We start from the raw sequence: 22,014 nt of genomic DNA, 5'->3' as shown, positions 1-22,014 counted from the left end.
TTTTTTTTTTTTGTTGTAGCCTTATGTTGGCTGCGCCATTAATTTAGATCTTCCTCGATTGCTGTCCTCGCCGACGATCGCCAGAATCGAGATAGCGAAAAATTTAATTATGTTAAATAAAACATAAAAATGATAATAACTCTTGACGACGACAATAACGACAACGACGACCATGGCCGGTAGTAAAGTTTGGGAATGAGAAAACAGAAACGGTGGAGGCGGTTGTGGCAGGCAGCCAAAATGAATTCGGTGGTACGGATATGCATCCAACTGAAAGCTATAAAAAGTGCAACACAAAGGAGAAGTAGTAAGACAGCGAATACGACTGAAATTGTGTGAAAAACAGTGTGAAGTGAAGCAAATCGTTTAATTAAATTTTTTTAACTGTAAAATTCAACAAGTATTAAAACAATTTTGGCATTTAAAATGCTTCATATTGTAATAAGAAAACAACATAAAAACATCAAAACACAGAAGAACTAAAAAAACATGTAAAGGTTGCAAAACAACAGCAAAAAACGATGAAAGCGAAGAAGAAAATCACATTAAACGTGTGTGCACAATTGCGATCGATTTTTGCGGTTCCTGCTGGCGTTTGTGGCGTGGCGGGAAAAACGGCTTACATGTGTGCGCGTACATAATTTTCCCTCCCATGCATAATGCCGTTCAATGAAACACACTCACGCGAAAAAAAAAGACATCCAACATGCAAAAGAAGAATTTAATCGTTCACAGGACACAGTACCAAACACACACACACACACACACTGGGAAGAGAAGAAAAAGAAAATGGTGAAGGAAAAGCGAAGATGCTGCAACCGCGATTTCGTGATGATAATAAATGTCTGCCCTGTCTGTGGAATAAATTGTCCAACGTTCCGTGCGGAGCGGCGAAAAGCGAAAAGAGAAGTTGCGCAACGAAACTGGGAACAAGAGTTGATAAGAGAAAAGGCAGCAATTTTGCAATGAAGAAAAAGGGAAGAAAGAAGAAGAAAATTACAACAACGAAGCACACAGGGAAGCAATAAATATAAATGTGCAAGCAAAGTTTGGCGAATGAAGAAAAAGGGTGTTTCGAAATTAAAGAATAAGGAAATGTGAAAAGCGAGAAGAAATCGGGAAAAAAGAGAAGAATCAGAAGGGAGATTGTGTGTCTGCATGAAGAGGATATGTATATATTTTTTATACTTCTTTGTGTTAGAGAAGATTCATTAATCGAAAAAAGAAGAAACCGAAAAGAAAGAAACGGCCGGAGGAGGGCAATCGATGCCGCCGCCGCCGCCGCCGCCAGAATGCCGCCAAGGGAGTGAAGAAAAATGTGAGAATTTATTGATATTTTCAGATTCCGATAGTGGTCTGTGCGTGTGTCGCGTGTGTGTTTGGTAGAGAACGTCCTCGTATGGGAAAAAGGTATTTTTGATTGATCTGTTTCTTATTTCTATCTTTGCGTATGTGCGCACACTTCTTAAGTAAACCGTGTCAGCATGTTTCGCTCATAAAGTCATCATCCTTTTTGATTACAAGTTTGGGCTTCCTCTCCTTACGGAAGGGCATACCGAAATTTCCATTCCAAATTTTTCCAATGACAATTTTCCGGCTTTATGCGCGTCCTCCATTGCAGAAGTGTTCATTTTCTCCATTAGAAAAAAAATGCTTCTTTCACGGTGATAAGAACCCATCTTTCTGGCTCGGAATGGGCTCCGAAAGAAGCTGTAAAACTGCTGAGAAGAAGTCGCTAGCAAGAGGAAGCGAAAACGAGAGATGGATTATGATTTATATGCTTTAATCAAGATGATTTATGCTGCTTCAAGGCGCATACGCATACACATGAAAAGGAAAGTGTTGAATAGCGCGGCAAACGGGTGGTGGGTGCAGGTGGGCCGGAGGTTTGGCCGTGGAGTAGCGCTCGGAATGGAAAAGGAAACCCCGAGCGGAAAGTTAAATATGAGTGGTGGAAGCTAAAATTTATTACCAAATTTATTAGTATATTTTACCCCAACATCCAACACTCCTTTCTTGCCTTGCCCATTGTTCGGTGGTTACCTGAGGGCTGCATAATGGCATACCTTCAAGGTGTGCGAGTGTGTGCGTGTGTGTGCTCCAAGAACGACGACGACGATGACGACGACGAAGACGACGGAGAAAATGACCCACCATAAGAAAATATCTTTTATAATGGTCCATTGCTCTTCCTTCTTGGGGCGGCGGCATTGGGCAAAAGAAGATTCTTTTTGATGGATTCCTCGCTCGAACGAGCGTCCCGAGTGGAGCAGGACAGGACAGTTCAAATTCTGCAAATTCTGGCAGGAATGTTCTGGATGATAAAGTGTCCGTGTGTCTGTTTTGTACGAGAAATGATTAGAAGATTTTCTTGCTTTATTGTTTTGCGAGAAGAAGAGAGTATTTTAAGTTGAAATAATGAATTTTAGGCACAAACCCCTTAAGTAAATTTTACATCGCTTAGTGGTTTTTTGTTTTGTGGGTACTTCTCTTAAAATGGTTGACAAAAACACAATGTTTCCCCTTCTTGACTCAGGGTAGGGGCAATTTATTTTACACAATTAAATTTTATTATCACCAGAAACATGCGGCAAGGGCTCACGCAAGTGCCACTTAGTACCTTCTGTATTGCTGCTTATGTGTGTGCGTGTTTCTTGGATTTAGTTTTCCATTTGTTTTTCCTCCGTCATCACCATCAAATAGTTTTGTTTGTGCTATTTTTTCTCCCCATCGTATTTCTCCACAACCGGACGAAGGAGCCTCCGTTGGAAGTTTTTGGGGGTGATTGTTTGGAATTTCTTGGAACTACCCTCCTAATCCCAAACAAAACTTGTCTCCGCTAGCAAAGCACTAAGCTTATCGGCTTGGGCTAGTGCTGTTGATCTTTGTTTTTTTGCCTATTTTTATGTGTTTCCGCGAGCTTGAATCGTTTTTCCCCCCGTCGTTTGGTTTCTCAAAGCTCCTGCCCTAATGATGGTCGTGTTTATTGGCTCTTTCTCGGCGGTAAGATGATTGTGGTGTGCAATAAAATCGACTGTTTCTCGATCGTGATCCTTTGCGAGTGAAGCGTTTTCTTAATTGTTTAATTACGCCACCGTTTGACCGGCTACCGGAATTCGGGTGTGTGTTAGGGCCAAGTTTTTTCGTTAAGAAAATCAATGAATGTACGTGTGCTAGAAGAGAGGGTTATAAACTGTGGCTGGAATTCGTTTCGAACACTTATTGATTGTTTTCTTTTTTTTTACTTGAAGAATTTTCTTTTATTGTCTATTTATTGTCTCAGTGAAAAAGAAGCTTTAAAAGGTAATTAGTTACATTAGAAGAATTTAAAAAAACAAAGAAGAAATTCGAAATAAAATAAAGAACTCAAGCAATTTGAGGACAAACAGTGCGCAAGTACTAATTAATGGGGAATTTTCCCACCAAAAAAGTTCCCCACTTTACTTCTTCCCGCGCAAACACTCTGCACCAATCTCTGCTGTTGAAGGTGGTTAATTCTTTTAAAGGCTCACGATTAGACAATTAAACACGACACCGGGACGCGTAAAGCGAGGATATAAATAAATCAGCATCCAGCAGCTTGGGAGCAAACTTTCTACAAAACCCGGGGTGCCCCGGCCAAGAAAGGATGTGGTTTTTCCAGCGCGTCGTTTAAGTGAAGGCGTGAAAAATCAAAACACACTTCAAAAACACTCCACCGGGAGGCTTCCGTCCCTCGTGCTGGGTCCTTTCCCAGAAACAGCTTTCCCAAAATGGGGAGGGAAGTGGTGGGCGTAATGTTGTTGTGCGAATTCTGTGGGTGTGGGGGGTTGGAGCGGGAAAAAGGTTGTCTAGAAAGTTTGGCCTCCTTTTTGCAAATTGTTACTTGTGCTGTGCGTGCCCGCCCGGATGGCAGAAGTGTATGGTGTGCGTGAAATAAATTCCTTACAATCATCCCTTATTTTCCAACCCATCTCCCCCCTGATCGAGAAAGAAAGTTGCTGATGGCGGCAGAAGAATTTCGTTAACACCTAAACAGGCCGCCCTGGCTGAAGTTTGTTGGTTCGTCTTTTTTTTTCTCCAAACAACAGCAAATGGGGTCGTTGCTCCTTCTGGTGGAGCATTTTAAGATATTCTTTTTTACGTTACAATCGCGGATTACGGTTTTCATTCATTAATTTGTTGTGAGCGTAAAGATGAGCGTTCGAGCACAGTGGTTTGGTTGTACTTGCAGAATGATTGTTTCTTTTCCACCTTGAATTTGAACAATGTACTAATGGTTTCCTTTTCTCTTTTCTTCCCTTTTCAGGTAAGCGACAAGAAATCGGTTAGTGGGCGATGAATTCTCCTCCCTTCATATTTATTTATAATTACAACGCATGCTAGAAAACGGTCGGTACTGTAAGTAAAAGGCGAACATCAAAAGGCAAGCTTCTTGGAAACATTCCAATCAAATTTAGCTATGCCATTTTCTTGGAAAATCCTCCTCTGTGGAGAAGTAGATTCAATTTCAATTTGTAAATATTACGTACAAAAAATTTTCAAATGCAAAAGCTCAAATAACAAGAGTAATTTAAATACATATATCTTCCGGATTGCTTCGGGATGGAAGTTGAAAATTATTTTACCACTCAGCATGGTCCATTCGGCGACCGGGTCCTTAAAAATGCTTATGCATACAAGTACAGTTTATTGCTTCATTTCAAACCACCAACGAGGAAGCTAATATGCAATCGAATATTTAAGAGAGTGCATCATGCCCAGCGCACAGATGATGCTCTAGCCTTTCTCTAATGCACTGCTGCACCGGCACAACCGGCCAGCCTCACACTGCCTGTGTGTGTGTGTGTGTGTGTGTGTGTGTGTGAGTTTCAATAAATAATTTAAATCACGATCTCGTATCGTATGGCAATAAGCATTTCGAAACGAAGCAGCAATCTAACGACGGTAGCATAAATTTTCAGTTCAAAAGAAAAATCATAATCTGAAAATTCCTCTCACCGAACCGGGCGCCCGGCAGTAAGGTTTGTGTCTGGCTGTTTTTCGGTGAGTGTTTCTGAAGGTGTGCACCGCACCCCGCAACAAATGGCAACCAGAGGTCCAATACGGCGTGTTGCGAAAGTTTATATCCCTAGTGTCTAGGTTGGACACATTCATTGGCTTTTAGGACAGGCAGACAACACTGCCTGTTGGGGAGAAGAACGTTTTGGGAAAATGAAAGTACATTCGTTCGAGATACGATTTTCCCAACATCCTCTTGTTGGGGATATAAATGTATCCGTGTGCCTGTGTCGGAAGGTTTTCGCACCCGAAAACTATGCTCTCGAGCCTAGCCGGATGCGTACACGCATAAATTCCCGTTTCTGCTGCTTGATGCGTTATGCGCTTGTGCTTTTAAATTATACGTTCAGCATGACTGCAACGAAACACACCGGCGCCACCGACCTGTGGGCGCACATCTTACCGTGCGGATGCTGTCGGACGACTCTCTAGCTTCTAGTGTCCGATGTCCGGGCAGACTGGCGCGTTAATTGAAATTCCTCGCGTGTTTCCCTTTTTTTGTCCCAGGCGTCGCCCAGTTGTTGTCCTGCTGCTGTGTCAGAAGCAGGAGACGATCCAAAGCACTGTAGCTTTCCGATGCAGCTGGATGCGTTCCTTGCTTCGGGAAGGCGCCTAGCGCCATCGAATAATGGCTTTTCCTGTTCGTGCGTGTGTGTGTGTACATTATCTAGCTCGGTGCATCTTTTGGATGGATGTTGTACTGCTAGGCTAAATATAATATTAAACAGAACTGCAGGCACCTCCGGTGTTCGGTGAAGTGTTTTTCGAAGCTTTAACGCATGTGGTTGCTGCTGCTGCTGCTGCTGGTGGTCCTCTGTTGGGGTTGTGGGTTGTCTTTTGTTGTTTTCTAATTTTGCCTCTATGCCAGCAGCCGTCTAACGAGATGCGAATTGAGCTTTGATTATGTTTTGGTCGCCACCGGCTCATACGGAACCGGGGATAGCCACGAAGTCCTGGATAATTTTAATATTGCTCAATAAGGGTTTCCGTTTATTGCGTTGGTTGTTTTGGAGTTTTTTTGTTAGAAAGGGAAATAGTTTCATTATGTACTCGTCATCTAGTATATATGGAGGTGTCCTTTTAGAATAGGATTTTCACACACTCGTACACAAGCATCCAAACTTGCCCGGTGAAAAAAAAAACATTAAATCCAATTTGATTTATCTCGTGCAGCAACAGTGCACCCACATCAGCTCATGTGCATATACACCAATCTGTGCACACGATCTGCTGCACGGCAGAGGAACCTTAGCAGGTTTCTTCGGGCGTAAAAGGATAAAGGATTCAATTTCCCTGCCCAGGTTCGCTCGTGGTTGGGTCGTCGGCCTTTTGCCTGATTGCAACGAAAATAGAGTTTGTTCGGTGCGTTCCCGAGCACGAGGGTTGGAGGCTTGTGTGGGCATGAATTTAATTAGTTTGTACGTAGAAACCTTCCTCCATTGAGTTTTCGGGTGTGTGCAGGGTTTTTCGTTCGGCAGCAATGACGTTTCAATTAACGTGTCCCGACTTATTCCCCCGAAAGATGAGAAGCGTACGTTCGTTAGACGTCAGTTTATCTCTCCTGTCAGGGATGCATTCGGCGGCAGCTTCTGTGATGTTTGTGTAAAGGTACGGGGCGATGCATTGGCAGCCGAAGGGTAGTGTTTGCTATAAATTAAATGTATTGTTTCGAAACAATGGATAGAAGATATCATTAGATTTTAAAGCTTATAGTGGGTGAATTATATAAAAGACTCGCGCCTTATGCAACCTCGACGAACTGTTTCTCATAATTAATTTAAACAGAAGAAAAAAATCCATTTTTTTTTTGCTGCTGGAAAAGCTAATTGTGGGTGTTAAATCGGTTTTCCCCGTTCGATGCAAGGCTCCAGCACTAGTGCACGCTTGCACCTTGGAGCAGAAATAGAAACGTAATTGCGTCGCCGAACGATGACGATGATATACACACATCACGTTGCACATCACAGACGTGTTATGTGCACCAGACCCTCCTCCCCTCCCCCAAGAGACACAAAGGGATGAATGCAATAAAAGAAGAGAACTCAGAAAACAACGACACCGACGACCCGGTGGTTCCGGTGCTGCAGTTTTTTTTTATTGCTAGGTGCGGAAAACGATTACTCATCACCGTTTGGGCAGCAACAAAAATGGGTGGTCAAATAGAAACAAAAAAAAAAAAAGATACCCATCAAATAGCCGGTATGAGATGACAATTTTCCAATGATTTGCTATACGGATGCTTGTCATGTTGCTGCTACTGCTACTGCTGATGCTAGATTTTTCGATTGACAACCAATCGGTAAGGGAACGTACGCCACATAGCTCATAGGAAAAAAGAGAGGTTCAATTAATCGTCGAAACCACTTTTTTGTTTTGTTTTTTTTTGCAATGAGAATGATAGGTACGGGAAGACCAATATTCCATTTAGGTATATCACTTTTTCGAAACACCAATTTTCCTGCAGCTACTGCTGTGCTACCCAGCCCCAACACATATGTACCGATGGACGGGTGTGCAGTCATCGCTCGAAGGGACCCAACCACCAAATCATCAATTGATACGTCCGAACGGAACGGTCAAGAGACGAGAAATCCCTTTTTTTCACACTAGTCCGGGTGTACGGGTGAGTTTTCAGCACGCTCAATTGGGGGTGTGCTGTTGTGTGGTGACATTCGGCTTCTCTTTGTGTGTGTGTTTGCTGCGGTTAGGATGCATCAACTCCCACTTGCTTGGCGGGACCGTTGGCAGCATATGCTCCATATGAAATAAATTGAGAGCATATATTTGCATACTGGTTCAGGCTTTTTTTTTTCTTGCCGAGCTGTGTTTTAGAAATTGCACTGATCGTTGCTGTATCGGTATATCGGCACTGTTAAATTGTCGTGCGGTTACGTGTATATTTTGATTGAGGGTTTTTGGGGGACCCTCTATTGGCACAACATTGTAGAACAATTTGAATGCAAAAGCCCGAACCCGAAAGGCGTGTGTATTTATTCCAATTCACGTCCTTTGTATTGTGTGAAAATTGTTGACACACGGTTGGTTGTGCACATTGTAAAACTTTCTCCTTTTTGTGTGAAGGTTTTTATTGCTACCAGATAGTATTTTGAACGACGGAACATGGTAGGAATGGGATTCAAACCCCATAGTGAGGACTGAATATCAAACTGTGCGGTATCAATAAGTCCGAGATTGTTAAGCCAAGAAGAAACAGAAGCATCTTGGGATAGTATTTCGAAATATACGCTATTATTTTTTAACTAGTGGTTCGCTTCGTAGTGATGACCCTCAGTCCCGACTACGTAGTATCACTAAGCCCAATAAGCCACTGTATAGTTGGCAGGCTGTCGGGAATCGTTGAGCCGAAAAGAAGATCATTTTCTTACTAGCTCCTACAGGTATGCAAACCGCACAACAAAACTCAAATTGAAGCTCCTCAAAAAGCGGTTTCTCTGTAGAGGAAAATTTTAAAAATAACTTATCAGTAACAGCAATAATAACACCCATTACCTACCCTACTTTTTCAACGCACGAAACCTGCATTGCAGTGCATTACTTTGCTGTCCTTCATTAAACAACATCAATGTACACAGGCAGCATCACACGAAACCTCGCTGGTTAATGATAGGCTTTTAATCACCAATCAACTGCTCTCGATACTGTGTGACATCATTAGCATGTAGTTGCGAGTGAAGCTGGCGTACGATTTCCGTACCGAAAACCTCACCCCAGGCGTTTGCGAGTCACTTTCCCACGAACATCCGCATCATCGTCGTCATCATCATCGATTCCATCGGGCGACCGCCAATCGACGATAAATACCGATAATACCAACCATAAATAAACGTTCGCGGTCGCGCGCGAAATCGGCCGGCTTGATGTGTGTCTCTGTGCGTGTTTCGCCCTTTCCCCACGCTGTTTTGTACCCCCGTACCAATGCTATGTGTGCTTAACAATCTGTTGATCGTGCTGTGTTGGTGTGTGAATCAGATTATAACATTTAACACTTTCCGAAAATGGTTCCAAAGGGGGTTTTTTTGGGGGGGGGGGGGGCAAGCAAGCCCCTGAAACCACCCGGTAACAATAACAACACTACCATCCCCTCCATCTCGCGCGCGCGTTTGTGTGTGTATGAATGAACCGAAAAAAGGAGTCGAAGGGGCGTGGGAAGTGGTGGAGAGCTTTTTGTGGTGTAAATTTCTCCCGCAAGCCAATCGGGCGAGCACGCGACATGAAAACTCATCCGAAATTATTTCATGCAAATACCTACCACCACACCTCGGTGTGGTATGACACAAGTGGTTGTAGCTGTAGGATGAGGTGGTGAATGGAAGGAGGGACCACGCCGGTGGGTGGTAAAAGGTGACATGATGCGCGGGCATAACACACAATCCCCATGCCACTCGTCCGCGTGCTGTTTGGAGATTCGAAAAGCGGAAGTGGCAATCAATTTGAATCCAATTTTCGATATACACCTCTCCCGTTCTGGATTCTCTGTCCCCGCGAATCGAATCTCCCCAGTGTTGTTGTTGTTGTTGCTACTGATGATGATGATCGCGTGCGATGAGTGTTTTGCGCGGTGGCTGGCCACGCTACGGCACGATGAGCGCTCGTGCGCTTGGATTTTTATTTGTTTGTACTGCTTTTGCTGCAGTCGGATGGGTGGTGGTGTGCTGCCTGAGAACGAGAGTGTGTTCCCCCGGTTGTGCCAGTGATACGGTACTGTGCATTGGAATTGAAAAAAAAAAACCACAAAACCCCTTCGTTACCACCCCATCCAAACCCAAACACAACCCTATCAGGTGTAGGGAATGTATGAATGAAATGTATCAATGAATGAGGACACAGAGCAGCAGCAGCAGCAAACAGTAGGGAAAATAAATAAAGTGCAGACAACCACCCGAAGTTGGTGTTGTGTCCGGTGTGACAACTGCCGCCAGCCACACAGCATATGATGATGATGGTGATGATGATGATGCTGGTGCATACAGCGTGCGTTGTGTCCGTGTTTCCCCGTGGCAAGGTCAGCCAAAAGGGAAACAGATTAAAATATGCATGCAGCCATGTGTATATAAATATAAATTCGAAAGTAAAGAATAACTGATGCACGCCGGTAAAAAACCCCCCTCCCCCCGCCATGTTTTCCCCCATATATCGAGCTCGATGCATCAGCGCATCGGGCGCGTTGTGAATGAAAACAAGCTGCGAATTAAATTTGATAGCATGTGTGTGTGTGTCGAGAGGCAGAGAGAATGTGTGTTCTGAGCCCCGTAATTTTGGCCGTGAATTTTGGCCGTGTGGTTTTACGCGTTGAAGGGCGGCTACGTGTGTATTGCGTGTGGAGCTCGAACGGTTCCCAGCCTCCAGAGGGTGTTCGCTTAATGTGTGTGTTTGCGTACGTTATCAATTAAAATATACACGTGTTGGGATGTAGGGAAGTTGGGAATCCATTTATCGCATGTGTTTATTGCAATTGCAACAGCAGGTGGTACGGTTGTCTGTTTTTTTTTCCCAGCTGAAGGTTGAAGGTCGGAAATTGTAGAGATCGCTCTCGATTTCACTTACACTCTTCTGGATCAGCTGTTTTTGCGTGTCGATTTTAATTATTGCGTGCTGATTCACAGAGAGAGAGAGAGAGAGAGAGAGAGAGAAAAAATCTGAACAAGAACAGACAGCATATCGGCTAAATGAAGCAAATAGTAATTGGTGCCGTGACCAGGATACAATTTTGTCACAGTACGGATCCTACTAAAAACACCATCGATTCTACAATTTGAAGAACAAAAATAGTGAGCAATATTCAGTTGATTGCTCAATTAAACAAGCAACAGATGGTGCCATGACCAGGATATCATTTTGCCACTGTACAGATCCTTCCTGGAACACCATTATAATTCTATTCGCTTTTCACCGGATTTCCTCCTCCAAAACCTTCATTCATAATCTCTAAAACCGAATGAATGAATTAAAACCCCAATCACAGCTGATAGTAGTAGCCTCTCAGCCAAACAAAGCAACAAGAAAAAGGGCGTGCAGTAAAAGGCCGCTAGTAGGTCGGTGCATTTATTTTGACTGGCATTTATGGCCGGTTTACGGTAGCGAAATGTCGAAACCTAAACCCGGGAACCTTTTTTCCCGGAAAGTATGTTTTCTTTGATGGAGCGAAAAAAAAAAGAAACTTTCCCAAACAAAGAAGGTGGTGAGAAACGCCTTAAACCTACCTTCCCGACAAACCGACAAACCGTTCGAAGCAAGAAAGTTCGAAGTACTTGGGGTACTCCCCCTTGAATGGTGCCGCCGAGCAGTCGGAAGGTGATATACTAAAACAAACGAGAATGGAAAACCGAAGGCCCAATGGTTTGTTTTGTTCCCGCGGGGATAACAACGATCGAACGATTTTGACCGTTAAATCGGTTTTCCCTGGACGACAAACGCGCCGGGACCGCGGGATGCGTCCGGCCGGACCCAAAGTCAGACACAAGTTTTTTGGGGACGATTATGTACTTAACTTTATAAATAGATACGGTTTCACTCTCTCTCTCTCTCGCTCTCTCTCTCCCTCTCATAGGAAAATGAAGGTCGTGGCCGGCCATTCATGTTTTTCTTTTCGGGTGGAGTGTAGTTTGCGTATCATATTTTTCTCTCTCGCTGTTAAAAGGGACCGCGCGCGTTTTGGGTTGGTTGCGATATGGAAACCATCCATGACCGTGACCGTTTTGGGGGAAATGTTCTTCTCCTAGTGGGAGGGTATGCGTAATCTTTTTACTACGATCCGCAAATTTTTACCGATTCAATGATCCAGGTGCGGCTGATGCGATGAAGACGAGAACAAGCCTTATGACCTGCCCCTAGGCAGTAAAAGACGGTCATATTTTTTGTATTCTGTTGACGGTTCGTTCTCTCGTTTACTTTTCCCAACTCACAGCCTTTTCTGGGCTGTGTGTGTGTGTTTTTTTAAATGGTTTCTCGCGTAACGGCTTGAGAAGAGAGATGCAAATCTGTTAGAGGGATGCATTATCCTTTGAAAAAAGCAGGAGAAAAGTTACTCTAATAGGACGTCGGATGATGTCCAACAGGTTTCTTAATTTTTTCTTGCTATGCACGATTTGCTGCGATTATTTTTGTGGCCCTTTCTTTGGCTTTAGCTGACCGGTGTTGGATGTTTAACATGGGTCGGATGGCGTATTTGTTTGTGGTTTGGCTCAGAGACTTAAAAAGTATCTCTGTGTGTGAGTGTTTTCTTTTATTACCCTGGACATGAACAGTTAAAGAAGCAAGAAAGGGTGAAGTTATTGTTTTTAAGATTTTTTTGGCTTATCGAGAAGAAAGCGAGAGATTTCTTATAGGTCACGGTTTGCTTCCTACATCCTTCAGAAAAAAACGGGGTACGCATTTCTTCTTGGTTTGGCAGGACACACGCACACGAACATAAATAAAATCTATTTTATTTTCCACCCCTTTTTGGTTCTGATGACTTCAATTTTTTTCCTTTTTTTTTTTGACAATTGGGGGTGCGTTGTATGCGTGTGTTGGATCGATAGCAGTCGCGCGAAAACGAGCCAGCTGCTACCTCTACTAGCTGACGGTACTGGGAACGCTGATGATGATGAGTTCCACCTGCTTCCGTTGTTATGACAGCAAACGACCTTTTGCGTGTGGCTGGTGCTTAAATCGAAGAAGGAGGAAGCTTGTTATTTCTATTTTTTTCGCACTCTCCTCGCAAAACAACAGAAAAGAAATGAGAACTTGACAAAAGTTTTGTCTTTTATTATACACCTTGGCCCGGGGGTGCTTGTCCGTCGTGCACGGACTCCTAAAGTTGAGGGTACGATTTAGAGACTTAAGGGGGAAAGAAAATCCTCCCGGGGGAGAGTCACCATCGTATGCGGGACACAGGTGTAGCATGAGGTAAATGAGGTCAACTGTTGAGAGCAAAGCCAGGGAAGCTATTCGATAAACGTCGCTGTCTCCTCCCCAGTTCAAGGACGGAATGATAAATTGGTGTTTAATTTAAGGACTTTTCTTGCGTGTTTTTTGGTGGAGGATAAACGACTTCATATTGTTTTTTTTTTTGTTTGTTTGTTGGTTGAATAATTCAACGCACACGTCCGCCATTTTGTGCAGAAGAAGAGTGGGGCACCACAGGGGAAAAAAAAGGATCTTTAATAAAGTGAATCAGGTCATAAACAGGACAGAGGTTGCACACATCCGTGTTGTGACACGTGTTTGTCATAAATGGACGTGCCACCTAGATGACCTTTAGGGCTCTATTGTATGGGAGAAATGAAGTTTGATTTGGCTTCACCATTTGGAGAATGCGATGGCGTGTGTGTGTGTGTGTATTGGTAGAAATGCTCATTATTTTTTACGCGTTTTTTTGTTGACCGTGATTGATGGATGACGGTTTTAGAGCAACCAATACGCTTGTACGACTTTAATCAAGCCTTAGAGGCGCCACCGTCGTCGTCGTCGTAGTCGTCGTCCTGCCGTTGAATTTAAACGCAGCTATAAATGTACAATCCAACAAGCAGTGAGAGACACACATAAATGGCTCCTACTATTAGAAAGGTGCGGTTGTTGTATTTTCCTGGTTGTGAGTGTGAAAAATCATTTATCAACCAAACCCCAAGCCCCAAAGAGCGAGAGTTTGTGCCACTTGTCGTGGTGGTGTTGGTGGTTGGAGCATCATTACGGACAAAAATATAAATATGTTGACCGTACACCCCGTCGTATCGCCTGCCTGCCTGTGTTTCTACATTCCGCTAATCGTCTCTGATCTCCCTCCAAAAAAAAAAAAAAAGAGGGGAATAGAGGATTTTATGTGTACTTGTTCGATCGTTTGTTAAACATTGAACCCGCGTACTCTTCTCCACCCAGGTTTTGGGCGCGTGTTGTGCAGGAGAACAGCGAAAGCACAACAAGTTTCCTCGTTTTACCCGTCTTCTCTCGCTTCCCCCCAGTTCGCATGACCACACGGGTGTCAAGATGTCGAGCACTCGAGGCCAAATTCCCATTTTCCTGCGCTAATGAGCTAAAGGAGGGCGATACAACACCAACCCAATCCTCGCCGCTCGTGCAGCGGAATATAGAAGCGGAGGATATCGTTTCCCGATCATTAGCGCAACAAAAAAACCCCCCCACTTTACTTTGTTGTTGTTTTTCTTTCCATGTCATGTAGATTGGGAATACCTACGGGTTGGGTGTTCGTATGTGCCTTTAGGTGTGCGCCATGTTATAGGTATATTTGTTTGTGCCCGTGAGGAGCAAACATTATTTATGTTTTCAATCCTAATTTTGTATTATTTTTAGGTTATATTTTAACAACGAATCGGAAACACCTGGTGGTGTGGCGTTCTGTGAGGACGACCGGACCGAACCAAACATGTTTCGATTGGCAGTGGAAAAGTTAATTAGAAAAACATACGCCCCGTTTTTAATGTCCTGAAGTTGGCTGTTGTCATGGCGGCACGCTGAAGTTGAAGTTCCGTGGCCGAAAACTGTCGTCCGAAATGGGACTAATTTTGGTGCCTCGTTTGCTGCCACTTCTCCTCCTTCCCGGTTTGAAGCTCTCCTAGCGGAACCTTCCGTTTTCTAAATGGTGAAGCTGGTTGCCATGAGTAGCCCCAATATTTTGGGCCAATAATTAATTACTTTGACAAACATTCCAAAGGTCTTCTTGATCTTTGAGCTGGTTGAACGTAGATGATGATTTACTACGGAATGTCTATGTGTGTAAGGTCGAAGCGGCTCTCTCTTTCTCTCTCTCTCGCTACGACAATGACTTGCTAGTCCGGAAGTCCATTTTACAAATTTGTAGCACAGAATCAGCTTTGTCCATGTAGTTCCCTCCACCGGAACAACAGCAGGATCCCCTGGTGTTGGAGTAGGTACGCTGGGGTGGGGAAAAATTCTAATCAAAAACTTTCCTCGCCCTAATGAAAGTAACTCAAAAAAAAAAAAAAAAGCGGCAAGCGTACAGAAATCCCCAATTGCTCGACAGATGGAAGTAATTAGACAGTTTTTCTTGTATGAATTTTGGAGGGAAAATGGATCTGCTGTTTTTCTCTCTATATTTAACAACGATATGCAAATGTTTCCATTTTCGGCAAAGCTCACACACATCGGCGAGCTTTTCCAGCGAGTTCCGGGAGGATATTCATGGAACATTCGCCCTAATTGCGATCAACACATTCCAACAGTTTTTCGGGGAAGGGCATAGTGTTTTTCGAGTGTTTGAAATACAAAAGAGAAACAAACACGTGTATAGAATGAGGTTAGGTTAAGGGGAGATCCAAATAGTGTTCTATAGGTGGTTAGGAAAAAAAAGCCGGTCATGAGGATATCCTCTTCTTTTTTTATGTTTTTGGTGGCAAGATCTAAGTCCCTCAGAAATTCAAGCAATCAAGAAAGGAATTGTGTTTACACAAGCATGCATGCATCATCATCATCATGAGCGTCATCGTGATGGTGCCAATGTTGATGATGATGGATACCCTTCTATAACACACAAACACACCCCAACACACCCCACCAACTCACCTCCACCTTCCACCACACTAAACAACAACAATCAACTCCGCTGATGAGAAGGAAATGTCCGCCTTTTCACACACAACACTCAACTCACCCGGTGCCAGAAAGGTTTTGCTTCGTCATCGTGTACCGCAGATGGCGCCACCCGAGCTTGTGTGTCTGTGTGTGTGTGTGAATTAGGTTCTCTTCTTCTCGTTTGAACTGCCAGCATAATTTGGTTGATGTTTACACTGAAAGCGAGCAGCGAAACAGTGACGACAGTCCTTTCAAATATTGGTCCCCTTCCAAACCACCGGTATGCAGTTAGTTTGCTTAGAAAACACACCAAACTGTGTGTATGTGTGTGCTTGGACAAGCAGTTTCCACTTCTAAGGATATACGCAAATAGTGCCTCTACTAAGCAAGTAGAACCATCAATTAGTAGGATGCTTTAGAACGGGCGCCATTCTATTTTCCCTTATTTGGTGTTTGAAATATTGCCACCGCAAAACGAATTTGCACAACAGACACCACACAAAGACGGGCAGGGTCAACCGAAGCGCACGGTAAATCACCAAAACCGTTGCCCTACCAGCACTCCACAGAAAACCGAAAATGGCGGCTTGTCTTTGAAAGGTTTTCCGGTGTATATTCGCATAAACTTTCCATAACTTGTCGCCATCTTGTCTCCTTTTGCTTCTCAACTGCTTCTCTGTACAAAACGCTCCTATATAGGAACAGCCCGGTGGACGAAGGTGGACGAGTCGTATGTGAGCTGAAAATTGATTGCCAAATAAATTAATGGTCCGTAAAAGTCAAATTTTCCAACCCCGTAACCTGAGCGAGGGCATGCTGCTCTCGCTTGTGTTTCCTTCTCCCTTCTGATGCTTCCGCCATCTGGCGGTGGTTTTGGTGCATTACGAAACAATAAGCCGCTGCGCTATCGTTTGCCTCCAGAATAGAAGGGATGGTGGTGCGTTTTTGGCATGGATTGTTGTGCACGTTGTGAAAGACACACCGATGAAGGTTCAATGTTGCCTCCTCCTTCTTTTCCTGGTCCACCCGTACCAGTGCGTCCCCTGTAGAATCCTTCTCCTGGTGTCTTAGTTTGGAGGTCTCTCGCCAAGATAACGGATGAATAATAACGATAATTAAGGCGAAGACTTTTCCTCAGCTCCATCTGCTTGTCTAAACTCGTGCTCGGTTGTACCGTTCCTTGCAATTTGCAGCCTTCTTCTTTCCCCTTTTCTGTTCCTTCCACCATAAACTACAAGAGACGATCGACGTCCACACGTATATTATACACAGGCGAAACTCACCCGTACCTCCGTGGCGCTTTGTGTGTTGCGTTTCGGTCGTGGTGCATTTTGTGTTGGGCAAAGACTCACCTTTTTCGCAAGACACTTTCGCACCCCCAAACGCCTCGCCTCCCTTAGGCAACGCATTTGCTGCACTGCAAAATGGGCGGAGGAAAGGAATGAATTGTTATTAATACCATTAATTAGTATTTACTATTATTAGATTCTCCCGCGCGTTTCGCAAAATATCGTGGGGTTTGCGTTAGTCTTTTTGCACTAGCTCGCTCGCGCTCCCTTTCACACGAATACACATGCAATCTGCTGATCGCGCTCGATCGTTTACCCTCCGCCAACCGTTCGGTTGTTAGTTTTCTCTTGCGCTTGGCGTAATTTTGTTTAACCCATTTAATCCTGCGATTCGTCTGCTGTGTTTCCCATGTTGAACAACAACCGCTCCATCCTCTGGTACGGACCGAGAAGGACTGGGGTAGGTGGGATGGTTTAGAGAAATATAATTCAATAATAAATAGCATTTTTCTTCAGGGCCATAAATTTTCATTCTCGTTTCCGCTGTCGCCTCGTTTTTTTATGTTCTGCCAGCAAAGCTGGTGATGGCTACTCTCATTCATCGTATGGGTTGATTCATGGCGAATGGCGCACATGGTCGCAATTTTACCCCATTTTTTTCTTTATTACTGAGTGTTTGGTTTAGTTCTTTCAATCATTTGTTTATTTATTTATTTAGTACGTTTTTTGTCTATTCCTCTAATTAATTTTTCTTATATTTGATTAAAAAATAAACGCATATTCATTTTTTTTCTCTCTTTTATTGTCATCCACAGAGTGGTCGTGGTCGCAAGGCACTGAATCTCGGCGCAACACCCAAGAACGTGCCACAAAACTCGGCCGTCAGCCCCGCACCGGCCTCCCTACCGCATCCTTCCCCCAACACCACTACCGGCACCTCGTCCACGCCCAATGTGCAGGTGCAGGGACCCCAATCGCAGCAGCAACCGCAACAGCAATTGGTGACCGTGTCCGGCGCACAAACGGGAACAGCCGCACCACCAACAGCCGCCAACACCGCCGCACCAGGCGTTCACAATAGTGTGCTGCTAGCGAGCGGCCCCAGCCAACATCAGCACCAGCAGCAGCAGCACCAGCAGCAGGCACAGCTGCAGCATCATCTCGCACGCCATCCGCCTATACCAGGTGCTCCACCACCCGGCGGAGGAGGTCCTGGGAACCTCCAGCAGCAGCAGCAGCAGCAACAGCAGCAACAGCATCAGTCCATCGTCATCAAGTCGGAACCGACCGTCGAAGTCATGAAGGATCAGCCGCAACAGCCAATGGTAAGTGGTTCAGGAATAGATCTCTGTGGGCTCGAATGGGGTTCACCCGATTGTGCAATAAATCGCTTTCGATTGGGGGTGGGGGAGGGAGTGTGGGTTTTTTCTACGGGTAAAAGTTGTGGGAAATCTCGCGCATCCGCTCGCGCGGCCAGGTTGATTGTGTATACTTTCAATTAAAAACTTGATTATAAACCGAAGTTAAGCTAATCGGAGCCTACGGATTGGAGGGGTGGTTTGGGAAGTATAGCATCTCCCAGAATGGATGGGGGTCGAGGGTTCTCGTCGGTAAACAGTCTCCTGCTCGTTGCTTAAAAAAAGGAGCCCGGATCCGAGAGATGTAGGATGAGTGAGTTTTCGGTGGAAAAGTTTTCAGTTTTCATTAAACTTTCGCTAACGAGAGACACATACACACACAAAGTGCTGTAGTTTTGGAAACGGGGGGGAGGGGGGGGGGGTTTGTATGTTGAATGAGTTTAAGCGGGGAGCTACATCAACCTGCAGCACACCATTTTGTTTAAATTTCCATTGTTAGTTTTGAGGTTTATTTGTGAAGCAAATTTTCACAAAATCAAAATAATCAGCCTTCTCTCTGAATTTTACGCAAAACTTTTACTTTTTTTACCCCTCAAAAATTGTAACACTCGTAGAAAGATACGACAAAATGCTTTCATTACATTTAGTAATTTTGGAAGCAATGTTTATGCAAGTTGTTTGCTATCTGCTAGAAATTGGAAAGCAAGATTTTCATCAATCTCATTTCGTGGGTGTGGTGTTCTTGGGTTTCATAGCAAACTGTTTTGCCCTCACTTTCGGATAGAAGTTTAACAATTTATGATATTGGTTTAAGCGCACACACACACACACATACCCCATCGTGCTTTTGTGTATGTGGCAAGAAGGATGGAAAAAAGTTAATCCATCTTTACTTACACTCACCCCGATCCGACGAGATTATCCCGGGAAGCCGTCGAGATAGGTAAACGTTGGGCTTGCTTCTTATGACATTTATTATTAGCTTTAGCTACTAGTTTTCGCTCCCCTCCCTCGTGGTTGCCCTGGTTGTACCTGTGCGAGGAAAATTTTGGAAGAGAAAAGGTAAAAGAAAAAGGGGACGCATTTCACTAGTATTATTTTTTCATCAGTCTTAAAAGGCATTTTCTGCAACAACGTAGTGTGTGTGTGTGTGTGCTTTTTTTTACTTCTACTGGTAACTGCTAGTTGGTGTACAGAAGGAAAGGTAATTTTGGCTTTTCTCGTTGATGAATTTTTGTGCCTTTTCCTCGCCTAAATTGAGAGGCTCGATGCGATCGACGGATAGCGAGTCCGAAGGACACCTCCTGCCACCAGTGCAGTCCCCGAAATGAGTTTTTCCTCCAGCAGCTCCGGCTGCTGGAATGCAAGAGTTGGTAAAGGAAAAGTGGGCCATTTTTGGGGGGGGGGCTGTTGGTGTGGGTTTTAGCGACAACGATGATGATGAACTTGCATTTGTTTATTCATCAAAATCGAAAGGGCTGTGTGTGTGTGTGTGTGTGGTGCGTTCATCATTTTTTTTTTGTTTGCTCCGTTTCTGAGATGAGATGAGAATGAATATTAAAGGCTGTGGCCTGGGCATGCAAAAGCAAGTAATAATAATCTCGTTTCCATCTCGTCGGTGGTGTACAGAGGAGCTTTTTTTTTTGATTTTACCCACTGTTTGGTTTGGCCCCGAATTTTCTAAAGCAAAACCACACCATATCGCGGGACGGGGGGACATTCGAGGGGGAAGCAACTCATTTCAGTGGAGCCTGTTTTTAATAAATATTAAGCCCGGAAAATGAAGGTTACGTACAGGCGCGCGTGTGTATGTGTGTGACGAAATGGCAAGGATTTCGTCCTGTAGCATGTGAACGGTTTCCTTTTTCGGTACTGCAGATGGTGCGCTGCTGCTGCTGATGTTCGCCGGGAAAGTGATTGGAGGAGATATTGCACTCCGGGAAAATGCCAAGCTATCTTCCTTTTTTCCCTTTTTTGGATTCTAGTGGAGCATCCTCGTTGGAGTGGGAGAGAGGGGGTTTGTGGAAAGTGGAAAAGTTGTTTTATTAATTTTTTGCTTCTCTATTTATCCCTCCCCCCTTCTCTCTCACACACACACACACACTCTTCCTTGTCGTTATACTACACATCGCCCGCTATCGGTTGATGCAGCCTACGGTTGGGTGGCGCAAAAAAAAAGTGTATGCCATTGCCTCATGCCTTATGAAAAATTGGCCAAGAGATGAAGCGCGCTCCCTGCTAGATATACGGTGCGAGGTCTTGTTCGCTCGGAGGGACGTGTATTTGGGCTTCGGCATCCTTGCTTGCTTACACAGCAAGCAAAATTATATCCAAATATTTCATTTTCATCACGACGACGGTCTGCCCCACACAACTCCGTTTTAGCTTCCTGGATTTAGTTCCATTTTGAAGCGAGTGTGTGTGTGTGTGTGTGTGTGTGTGTGTGTGTGTGTGTGTGTGTGTGTGTGTGTGTGTGTGTGTGTGTGTGTGTGTGTGTGTATGCTGAAGCTGAGGTAGATGAGGTTATGGGAAATGTGGGGGGGGGGGGGGGGGGGTTGAAAAGATAAATATTACCTTCCGGTAAAAGCGGCACTAGCTAGCTAGCGCACAAATATCACATTTTTTGCATCAGAATACATAAAAGAAAAAAGATCTTCCAATTGCGCTTTGCTTGTGTTTCCGTATTGCAAAGCAAAATTGGTCTTAACTACACTACTCCATTGCTTCGAAGCGGAACTGCTGACGAAAGAAGGATAATTTTCCTTTTTTTCAGCTATGAATCAGATAAATTTCTGGTATCCGGTGTGGTTGTTGACTCCCCCTACCACCAACCCACCACCGGAGGTGTGTTTGCTTAAGAATATTAATTTATTTACTGTTGTACATGTGCACATTTGTAAACAAAAATACGTTGTGTGCTTGATGTAATTGAAATTTCGCGTTTTCATTTGATTTTCCGCGGTATTTGCTTGATTGTTTGAAATATTGCATCATGAGCTACCAGGAGCCTCCATTGGAAAGTTGGAAAAATGTTCTTCTTTGCCCTTTTGCGTTCCTTTTTTTTGCCGTAAAAGCACTAGTATTCTCTTCAAACGATAATAATAGACGCAAAATGCGTTTTCATGCGTGTGTTTGCGTGTGTGTGTGTGTGTGGCGTAATGCATTTCTTGTCACTTATTCATCCCCACCTTGGCCTAGCCGCTCGGGGTTCCTTTACACACAACCAACCAATAGTTGGTTTTGACGTAACCGAAAAGTATTTTCCATCCTCTCCCTTCTTTCACCCTTTCTCTCGCCTTCTGGGTACGGTTTTAGCTTTTACACGTGGTGCGCAACGTTAGCAGCAAACCATGCCGGGTTTAGAAGAGGGCGTGCAGAAGACGAAGCAAAAAAAAAAGGGATACGTTAGACGGCACCACCACCACCTTCGTAGCAAGCTACGATGGAAAGGGAGACAAGAGAGTACTATTTCTGAGAAATATTTACCGGTTTCGTGCTGGATGGGAAGGGAAAAATAGGGGGAGGAAAGGACACTTGTGGTGGTGGAAAAGTGCGAAAAGTATTGTGGCTGGTGGTGTGGAGAAAGGGAATGGAAGAAAAAAGAGAAGCGGAGAAATAATAATGAATTATGTACACACACACACACACATCGATACACCTACACATCTACACACATGCACATTCGAGGGAGAAATCGATGGAGAAAGGAAGAGAAGGGAAAAGGAAAATAATGGACGTCGCTCGGTTTTTTTGGTGGTCAGGGGTAGATTGTTTAGAGA

General features: G+C 44.2%; 3 protein-coding genes across 6 annotated transcripts in view; 2 read left to right on the top strand and 1 right to left on the bottom strand.

Moving 5' to 3' along the window:
• The window catches only part of LOC126562971 (eukaryotic translation initiation factor 4E1), a 436,138-nt gene that overhangs the window by 209,900 nt on the left and 204,224 nt on the right, over positions 1–22,014 (top strand). The window lies entirely within an intron of this gene.
• LOC126563070 (protein lethal(2)essential for life-like) overlaps positions 1–22,014 on the bottom strand; it is a 566,897-nt gene that overhangs the window by 426,293 nt on the left and 118,590 nt on the right. The gene's annotated exons all lie outside the window — the stretch shown is intronic.
• The window catches only part of LOC126561252 (DNA N6-methyl adenine demethylase), a 142,438-nt gene that overhangs the window by 106,956 nt on the left and 13,468 nt on the right, over positions 1–22,014 (top strand). For 2 of the 4 annotated variants that reach the window (XM_050217213.1, XM_050217210.1), the window contains 2 exons: positions 4,289–4,306; positions 17,693–18,202. In XM_050217213.1, coding sequence (XP_050073170.1) covers positions 4,289–4,306; positions 17,693–18,202 — 528 coding nt within the window. The remainder of the gene's footprint in view (positions 1–4,288; positions 4,307–17,692; positions 18,203–22,014) is intronic. The other 2 variants (XM_050217214.1, XM_050217211.1) reach the window with 1 other exon arrangement.

This window comes from Anopheles maculipalpis, chromosome 3RL, assembly GCF_943734695.1.
Source record: "Anopheles maculipalpis chromosome 3RL, idAnoMacuDA_375_x, whole genome shotgun sequence".
Taxonomy (NCBI): Eukaryota; Metazoa; Arthropoda; class Insecta; order Diptera; family Culicidae; genus Anopheles; species Anopheles maculipalpis.
Note: the sequence above shows the minus strand (reverse complement) of the source record. Positions and strands in the feature narration are given on the sequence as shown.